Here is a 9,189-nt window from a genome sequence, read left to right on the forward strand (position 1 = left end):
CGCCGCTCCGCCCCGATCCCGAGCTCCGGTGCCGTCGGGGCTGCAGCGCCGCGTCCCGGCGGGCGGGGGCCGGGCAGCTGGGCGGGGCGGCGGGCGGGGTTTGGCCCATCGCGACCGCGGCAGCCGGCGGAGGCCGGGCGCGATGTAAGGACGGGGCCGGGTCGCGGAGCCGCGCAGGGTAAGAGCGGGGCGGAGGTGGGGGGGGAACCGCTCCGGCCGGGCACAGCCCCCCGCGGGCCGCCCCCCGCCCTTCCGCTGCGTCCCTGCGCCGGGGCTGCGGGAGCTCCCGCTCCGCCCGCCCCCTCTCCCGGCCCCGGCCCCGGCCCTGCTGCGGGCCGCACGGCCCCGACCCCCTCGGCGCAGCCCCCGACTCCCCTCGCTCGCCGTCTCCCCCCCCCCGTGGCGGCTGCGGGCCGGCCCTGAATGGGGGCCGCGTTCTGCCTTCCCCGCGGCGTCAGCGGCTATAAATACCCCGGATCAGGCTGAGCGGGACGCAAAGGGCACGGGGGGGGTGGGGGGGACCGGCGGGGGGAAGTAAAGGCGGCACCGGGGGGGGGTCCCGGCGGGCGGGGCCGCGGGTACGGCGCGGCGGACGAGTCCGGAGCCGGGGCTGCCCCTGCGCCCTCTGCCCGCACCAGGTGTGCCCCGCGGCGCTGCGGGATGAAGCTGAAGAAGCAGGTGACAGTGTGTGGAGCTGCCATCTTCTGCGTGGCCGTCTTCTCCCTCTACCTGATGCTGGACCGCGTGCAGCACGACCCCGCGCGCCACCAGAGCGGGGGGAACTTCCCCCGGGTGAGCGGGCGCGGGGCTGATCGAGCGGGGATCGTGCGGGAGACCCGGGTCAGAACAGCGCGGTGACCGCAGCGCTCGCGTCCCCAGAGCCAGATCTCGGTGCTGCAGAACCGCATCGAGCAGCTGGAGCAGCTGCTGGAGGAGAACCACGAGATCATCAGCCACATCAAGGACTCGGTGCTGGAGCTCACGGCGCACGCCGACGGGCAGCCCGCGCCGCCCCGCCGCGACAACGGCTCCTGGGCGCTGCCCCCCGAGAGCCGGCCCAGCTTCCTCGCCGTGTCCCCGCAGGATTGCCAGTTCGCCCTGGGGGCCGGAGGCGAGAGCCCCGACCTGCAGGTGAGGGTCTTGGGAGGGATCCGCGGTGCTTGTGCGGGGAGAGAGGAGCCCGGCGGCTGCACGCTGCTGGGGGCTGCGGTCCATCCTGAGTTCTGTTCCCCGCAGATGTTGGCCGTGTACTCCCTGCTGCCCTTCGACAACCAGGACGGCGGTGTCTGGAAGCAGGGCTTCGATATCACCTACGAGCCCAGTGAGTGGGACACTGAGCCCCTGCAGGTGTTCGTGGTGCCACACTCCCACAATGACCCTGGTGAGAAGCGGGGTGAAGGCGGACGGAGGGGAGGAGCCATCCCAGCCCCTGCCCTGCCTGATAGACCCCCCATGATAACCCCCCTTGCGCCGGCAGGCTGGATCAAGACCTTTGACAAGTACTACTATGACCAGACGCAGCACATCCTCAACAGCATGGTGCTGAAGATGCAGGAGGACCCACGCCGACGCTTCATCTGGTCTGAGATCTCCTTCTTCTCCAAGTGGTGGGATAACATCAGTGCCCAGAAGCGGGCTGCAGTGCGGAGGTAGGGCCCGCACTCCCTATCCGTGCCCAGAGCCGGGCTCTGCTGCAGCTCACTACAGTGCTGCCCATCTGCATGGGTGCCCTTCGCAGGCTGGTGGGAAATGGGCAGCTGGAGATGGTGACGGGTGGCTGGGTGATGCCCGACGAGGCGAATTCCCACTACTTTGCCATGATCGACCAGCTAATCGAGGGGCACCAGTGGCTGGAGAAGAACATTGGTGAGAGCTGAGCAGGACGCAGGGCTGGAGGTGTGGGATGCTGGGGGGGAACCACAAGGGGTGCTGACGGTCCCTGTTCCCCAGGCGTGACACCGCGCTCGGGCTGGGCCGTCGACCCCTTTGGGTACAGCTCCACCATGCCCTACCTGTTGAAGCGCTCCAACCTGACAGGCATGGTCATCCAGCGCGTGCACTACGCCATCAAGAAGCACTTTGCTGCCACCCAGAACCTGGAGTTCATGTGGAGACAGACGTGGGGTGAGGGACTGCTGGGGAGGTGGCCATGGTGGGGGGGGACCTGCAGGAGTGGCGGCAGCTGGGAAAAGCTGCTGGCTGCTGTCCTGCGTGGCTGGGCAGTGGAGTGCAGGGCAGGGGGGGCTCTGCTCTTCAGTGGTTTTGCTCTGCAGGACGGCCCCAAGGTGTCACCTGAATGTGCCATTGGCTGCTGTCAGATCTGCTGTGCCCCCACACGTTCTGGGTGTTCTGGCTCCTCTGCTAGGAGACAGCAGAGGGAGAGCCATTGCTGATGCTTGTCTGCCCTTGGTCCTGCAGACCCCGACTCCAGCACCGACATCTTCTGCCACATGATGCCCTTCTACAGCTACGACGTGCCCCACACCTGCGGGCCAGACCCCAAAATCTGCTGCCAGTTCGACTTTAAGCGCCTGCCAGGCGGCCGCATCAACTGCCCCTGGAAGGTGCCGCCCCGTGCCATCACTGAGGCCAACGTGGCGGAGCGGTGAGTGCTGTGAGTGCGGGGCTGAGCAGCGCTGAGCCGCACCGGCCGCCCGCAGCCTCACGCCCTGACTCCACGGCAGAGCTCAGCTCCTGCTGGACCAGTACCGCAAGAAGTCCAAGCTGTACCGCACCAAAGTGCTGCTGGTGCCGCTGGGGGACGATTTCCGCTATGACAAACCGCAGGAGTGGGACGCTCAGTTCCTCAACTACCAGCGCATCTTTGACTTCCTCAACGCCCAGCCCCAGCTCCACGTGCAGGCAGGTGCAGGAGGGCGAGCGGCCCGGGAGCGGCGCTGGGCAGCGGCGTGGGGGGGAATGCGGGTGGGGGGTGGGCGGCGGGAGGAGCCCCTCTGTGCTTCATCACGCTCAGAGCTGCGTGCCCCCACAGGCGCAGTTTGGGACGCTGTCTGACTACTTCGACGCCCTGTACAAGAAGGTGGGCATCGTGCCGGGGATGAGGCCGCCTGGGTTCCCCGTGCTCAGCGGGGATTTCTTCTCCTACGCCGACCGGGAGGACCACTACTGGACGGGCTACTTCACCTCCCGGCCCTTCTACAAGAGTCTGGACCGCGTGCTGGAGGCGCATCTCCGGTGAGGGGCGGCTGGGGGCGGCTGGGGGCTGGTCCCAGGGCAGGGCGGGGGGTGACGCTGTCCCTGCGCAGGGGGGCAGAGCTCCTGTTCAGCCTGGCACTGGCCCACACGCGCCGCGCCGGCGCCAGCAGCCGCTACCCGCTGTCCGACTACAGCCTGCTGAGCAGTGCCCGCCGCAACCTGGGGCTCTTCCAGCACCACGACGCCATCACTGGCACCGCCAAGGAGGCCGTGGTGGTTGACTACGGAGTGCGGTGCGTGTGGGTGGCAGGGCATGGCCCCGGGGTCTGACTCGGGCAGGGGCCGCTGGGTGTGGGGCTGGGTGTGGGTATGGCTATGGTTATGGCTATGGCTATGGTTATGGCTATGGCTATGGCTATGGTTATGGCTATAGCTATGGTTATGGCTATGGTTATGGCTATGGTTATGGCTATGGGGCCCCTGGGTTGTGGCTTACTGTGCAGTGCTGTGCCCCAGGCTGCTGCATTCCCTCACCAACCTGAAGCGTGTCATCATCAATGCCGCACATTACCTGGTGCTGTGGGACAAGGACTCGTACCGCTATGACCCGGCCACACCGTTCCTCAGCGCGGTGAGCTGCGCTGCCTGATGTGGGCTGGGGGTCCGGGGGGGTGTCAGGTCCCTGGGCCGGGCAGGGCTCACAGGGACGCCCTGGCTCTGACCCACACATCTCCTCAGGACGACACGCGCCTCAACCAGGACTCGCTCCCGGAGAGAACTGTGGTCAAACTGGATGCCTCACCGCGGTATGGCTCCGTCCTGCTGCCCCAAGTTGGGTCTTGTGGGCAGGCGATATGGGCGCGTGGCACTGCTGGGTGCTGCAGGCACAGGGCACACGGGATGCCATGAGCTGAGCCATCCCCGTGCAACCCCACCCCGCAGGTTCCTGGTGGTGTTCAACCCGCTGGAGCAGGAGCGCCTGAGCCTGGTGCCGCTGCTGGTGGACTCCCCACACGTGCGTGTGCTGTCTGAGGATGGGCAGCCGCTGCCTGCCCAGCTCTCTGCACACTGGGGCTCTGCCACCGATGTGGTGCCTGACGTCTACCAGGTGGGACGTGCCCCGCTGCCCGCTGCTGCCATGGGGCCCTGCCAGCAGCACTCGAGTGCCCTCTGTGGAGCTGCTGGCTCAGGGCTCCCTCTGCCCACAGCTCTCCATCCTTGCCCGCCTGCCTGCACTGGGGCTGCGTGTGCTGCAGCTGCAGAAGTCCTTTGACGGCCACACCACTCTGCAGTCCTCCGTCCGCCTGTACCTGCACGGCCGGGATGTGACTGTGCGCAAGCAGGACGCCGTCCCCGTGCAGGTCTTCCCGGCTGCCCCAGACGACTTCTGCCTGGAAAGCCAGCACCTGCGCGGCTGCTTCTCAGGGAGCTCCGGCCTGCTGCAGGTGGGTGCAGGCCTGGGGGCTGAAGGAGGGTGGGTGCCTCAGTGCTGCCTCCTGCGAGGGCAGCTCACTGCCGTGCCACCTTTACCCTGCAGAGTCTCCGCCGTGCTGGGGACGAGTGGGAGCAGCGTGTGAGCACCGAGTTCTTCATCTACGGCACCCGGACGTCCAAGGACAAAAGCGGAGCCTATCTCTTCCTGCCTGATGGCGAGGCCAAGGTACAGGGCTACTGGAGAGTGTGGCTGGCAGTCATGCCCACGGCCATGAGACAGTCCTGGAGCAGCAGACTCAGCGCAGCCCTCCTTCCCCACAGCCCTATGCCCCCAAGGATCCCCCCATTGTGCGAGTGACAGAGGGTCCGCTCTTCTCTGAGGTCTCCAGCTCCTACCAGCATGTCCAGACCGTGGTGCGGCTCTACAACGTACCAGGTGATGATGTGAGGCTGCGCAGGGAGGTCCGGGCCATGGGGTGATGCTGCCCACAGGGCCCACCCTCAGTGCTGCCCGCAGGGCTGGAGGGGCTGTCCCTGGACATGTCGTTCCTCGTGGACATCCGTGACCATGTCAACAAGGAGCTGGCCGTGCGCTTCAGCACCGACATCGAGAGCGATGACACCTTCTTCACAGACCTCAATGGCTTCCAGGTGTGCCAGCAGCCTGGGGGGGATGCAGCTGCCCATGGGGATGGTGCCCCACCACTGCTTCTCCTGACCCCATCCCTCGACAGATCCAGCCCCGCAGGTACCAGCAGAAGCTGCCGCTGCAGGCCAACTTCTATCCCATGCCCGCCATGGCCTACATCCAGGACACGCAGAGCCGCCTGACCCTGCACACAGCCCAGGCCCTGGGGGTCGCCAGCCTGGGCAGCGGTGAGGCAGAGCTGTGGGGCTGCTGGGGCCATGTGGGGCGGCCGGGTGGTGCTGAGCCAGTGTGGGCTCTTTGCAGGCCAGCTGGAGGTGATCCTGGACCGGCGCCTCATGCAGGATGACAACCGGGGCCTGGGCCAAGGGCTGAAGGACAACAAGCGGACCTGCAACCGGTTCCGCCTCCTCCTGGAGCGCCGCAGCAGCACCAACAAGGTGCATGGGCAGGGTGTGGGGCTGGGCAGAGCCCACGGGGGTGTGGAACACATAGACACCAGTGTGTGGATGGCTGCAGGGCGCCCTGCCGGCACTGCGGGGATGGTGCCCAGGGTGTGAGTGTGCAGGGGGTGGTGGTGGCTGTCCCTCTGTGGGGCAGGCTGTCATCACACGCTCATCACCGTGTTCTCGTCACCTCGTTGCTCTCCATCCTTGCACCCTTTTACCCGTTCAGAGCTCCGGCTTCTTTTCCAAACTGGCCTCCGTGCTTAAAGCCTTGGGCTTCCCTGGCACCAGGACCGGCAGCCCCGAGGTAACGGCCGGCCCGGCCCTGCTGTCGCTCCCAGTCTCGTGCACTAGCTGCTAGCACTAGCCTAGCCAGGCCTGTAGCGGTTTGTAGTCCCACCAGAGGGCTGTGTGTGGCGGCCATTGGGTGATGGGGAGGGAGATGCTGTTTGTGGCTGGGGGCTCCGGGCGCCTGGTGCCGGTTCCATATGGAGCTGGAGGGCCCGCTGCCCCGGCGCTGCAGCCAGTGCTGACTTTGCTTCTTTCAGGTGCAGGACGGCCGCCCGGTCAGCTTCCCCTCGCTGCTGAGCCACCTCACCTCCATGCACCTGAACGCCGAGGCCCTGGTCCTGCCGGTGGCCCAGCAGCCAGCCCTGCCGGCCCTGCGCTCCTTCACACCCCTCTCCACAACCCTCCCCTGTGACTTCCACATCCTCAACCTGCGGACTCTGCAGGCAGAGGTGAGTGGTGGCCCCGTGCTGCGTGGGGTGGGTGACCCTGGGGGTGCTGCTGCACAGTGCTGTGCATGACCCTCGCTCCTGCAGGACGACTCACTGCCCTCGGCTGAGGCAGCCCTGATCCTACACCGCAAAGGCTTTGACTGCAGCCTGGAGGCCAAGAATCTGGGGTTTAACTGCACCACCAGCCAGGGCCAGGTAGGAGCTGCACCAGGGCACCCTGCTGTGCCTGGCACTGGGCTCGCTGCAAGCATCCTGTCCTCCAGCCAAGCCAGGGCAGGGGCAGGAGGGGCCTGCAGACCCCTAGAACCAACATCCCAGAACTGGTGGCTGTTCAGAGGTCCCACACTGCAGCTGCACTCAGCCAGCTCTGCCCCTTGCCTAAGCAAAACTGCAAGATGCACAGCGGGGGTTTGTGGAGCCTTGTATGGGCACTGCGCTCCTCAGTGAGGACGGGCAGAGGCTGGGCAGGGTCAGCACGGTGCTTTGGGTGCTGAGGGGATGAGCAGCTGCTGGTGGGCATGGTGTGGGACTGCCCCATCCTGCTCATGCGTGGCACCCACTCGTCTCTCTCTAGCTGGCTCTGGGCAGCCTGTTCCAGGGGCTGGAGCTGAGCTCCCTGCAGCCTACCTCGCTGACCCTGATGTACCCACTGGGCACGGCCTCCAACAGCACCAACATCCAGCTGCACCCCATGGAAATTGCCACTTTCCGCGTCCGCCTGGGGTAGTGCCTGTCAGGGTGGGATGGGAGCAGAGTGGCTGCACGGCGTGGGAGCAGCAGTGCCAGCACAGCCCGCAGAGACACACAGCCCACAGCAGGCCATCGGTGCTGGGCAGGAGGCGCCAGACCTGCAGAGGCTACTGCCTTCTTATTTATTAGTCCTGTGTTCTCAGATAGATTTCAATGAACTGCCGTGGCAGGGCTGCACAGAGGCTGTTGGATGCTGGGCACAGAGGGCATGGGCCGGGCACTGCTCTGTGCGTAGCAGGGTGGCAGTGGGCCGGAGTGATGGGCTCCGCCCTGCTGTGTTTGCATGGCTGCCTGGGAAGGTACCCACCTGGAGCCCTGCGGAGGAGCCCATGCTGGGGCCTGGCTACCACAGCACAGCAATGTACAGGTACCAGGGGCCAGGCAGGCGCTGTGGACTGGAACCTGAGCTCACCTGGAGCTTGTAGGAAATAAGAGTCTATTTCCAAAAGCCCTGGCCTGTGTCTGGTCTGTGCTACTCATATCAGTGGGGCTGGGGAGCGGTGAGCTGTGGGCATGGGGCCGGACCTTGCTCCTGCATACTGGTGGCAGGGCCAAACCCCTCTGCTCCATGGGGCCCCTGAGGCTGCAGTAAGCAGCACTGCGTCCCGTTGCTGTGGATGCTACACTCTGTGCCCCCCGGGGCTTATTATTACTGCCAGGGTGCTGGTGGGGAGTGCTGCAGTGCCTTCAAGAAAGAGCTGGTGCTGGCTGAGCTCCATCTCATTTTGCAGCACACCGCTCAGCACGTGGCCTGCCCCAAAAGAGCCACGGGATGAGGGACTATGGGGCACAGAGCTTAGGGCTGTGGCCATGGGGCACAGCTGGGGTGACGCCAGGGTCTGGTCCTGCCCATCCACAGGCACCCAACAGCGGCTCCGTCAGAGCCCAAATAGTGGCACAGCTGGCAGGGGACCAGGGGGCAGGCTGCCCTGCTGCCCGGGGCTCTGGCACAGCGTGCCCACCGCCCTGCACCACCGCCCTGCACCACCGCCCTGCACCACCGCCCTGCACCGCTGCCCTGCACCACCGCCCTGCACCACTGCCCTGCACCACCGCCCTGCACCACTGCCCTGCACCACCGCCCTGCACCACCACCCTGCACCACTGCCCTGCACCACCACCCTGCACCATTGCCCTGCACCACTGCCCTGCACCACCGCCCTGCACCATTGCCCTGCACCACTGCCCTGCACCACCGCCCTGCACCACCACCCTGCACCACTGCCCTGCACCACCACCCTGCACCACCGCCCTGCACCACTGCCCTGCACCACCGCCCTGCACCACCACCCTGCACCATTGCCCTGCACCACTGCCCTGCACCACTGCCCTGCACCACCGCCCGGCCCATGTCCCCAGCAGCCCCGCAGGGCCGAGTGCCTGCCCGGCACATCCAGGACTCCGTGTCCCGCTGCAGGGTGGGCGCGGTGCCCGCAGCCCCGGCGCTGAGCCCCGAGAAACTCATTAGCGATGCTCCCGCCTCCTGCCCACGGTCCCTGTGGAGCAGGGCACTGAGTGCAGGCTCTAATGGTTGCGAGGCTCCCGATGAGCCGCGCTGGAGGCGGGCGCAGGAAGGGCTGCGGTTTCTGCCTCAGCCGCCTCGCCCCGGTCCGGCGGGGAAGATGCTGGGTGGGCTCCTGCTCCTCGTTGCAGCTCCTGGCGTCCTCGGGACAGGTACGGCCCGCACCACGAGGCGGGGCGGGATGCACCGATCCCGTGCATCGCCCCTGGGTGCATCCCCGAGCTCCCGATGTCCCCGGGTGGAGCCGGTCGGGGCCGGGGGTCGGCGGTTGCGCCGGGATAGACGGCCACGCAGGAGCCGCTCGTGGGCGGCACGTCGGGTGGGAAGGGCCGGGGGAACGGGAGCTGTGCCGGGGCCGCCCCGTCGGGCGTGAGCTCACACGGGTGTGACGGCCCGGCCCCGCCGCAGCCTCGGCGCAGAACCCGCAGCTGTGCGAGGGCTACGCGGGCCCCGACGGCCGGTACCGGCCCGGCTTCTACTGCCCGCGCCTCACGG

At 67.2% G+C, this 9,189-nt stretch overlaps 1 protein-coding gene across 4 annotated transcripts; it reads left to right on the forward strand.

Moving 5' to 3' along the window:
• The first annotated feature begins 49 nt into the window (after positions 1 to 49).
• On the forward strand, positions 50 to 7,620 carry MAN2A2 (mannosidase alpha class 2A member 2). 4 transcript variants are annotated; one of them, XM_015873464.3, is made up of 24 exons: positions 50 to 178; positions 639 to 792; positions 880 to 1,131; positions 1,237 to 1,381; positions 1,478 to 1,649; positions 1,739 to 1,866; positions 1,951 to 2,124; positions 2,419 to 2,605; positions 2,685 to 2,862; positions 2,993 to 3,195; positions 3,267 to 3,449; positions 3,673 to 3,787; positions 3,895 to 3,962; positions 4,099 to 4,264; positions 4,365 to 4,601; positions 4,694 to 4,816; positions 4,912 to 5,026; positions 5,108 to 5,241; positions 5,325 to 5,466; positions 5,543 to 5,676; positions 5,912 to 5,989; positions 6,231 to 6,422; positions 6,507 to 6,617; positions 6,997 to 7,620. In XM_015873464.3, exons 2-24 carry the CDS (start codon positions 661 to 663, stop codon positions 7,147 to 7,149), a joined length of 3,522 nt encoding a protein of 1,173 aa, XP_015728950.2. In that variant the 5' UTR covers positions 50 to 178; positions 639 to 660; the 3' UTR covers positions 7,150 to 7,620. The 4 variants fall into 4 exon arrangements, with proteins under 4 accessions (XP_015728950.2, XP_085371229.1, XP_085371230.1 ...); XM_085515104.1 differs by having other exon boundaries at positions 86 to 178; positions 2,685 to 2,866; XM_085515103.1 differs by lacking the exon at positions 5,912 to 5,989.
• Positions 7,621 to 9,189: the final 1,569 nt, after the last annotated feature.

This window comes from Coturnix japonica, chromosome 14, assembly GCF_054131305.1.
Source record: "Coturnix japonica strain WE chromosome 14, WE-NBRP24, whole genome shotgun sequence".
Taxonomy (NCBI): domain Eukaryota; kingdom Metazoa; phylum Chordata; class Aves; order Galliformes; family Phasianidae; genus Coturnix; species Coturnix japonica.

Bases quoted from the DNA above. Each gene is read 5' to 3' on its own strand.
- MAN2A2 (XM_015873464.3), top strand. From the start codon at position 661: ATGAAGCTGAAGAAGCAGGTGACAGTGTGTGGAGCTGCCATCTTCTGC. The intron at 1,650-1,738 runs GTAGGGCCCGCA...TGCCCTTCGCAG, and splicing joins AAGCGGGCTGCAGTGCGGAG to GCTGGTGGGAAATGGGCAGC. The intron at 6,423-6,506 runs GTGAGTGGTGGC...TCGCTCCTGCAG, and splicing joins TGCGGACTCTGCAGGCAGAG to GACGACTCACTGCCCTCGGC.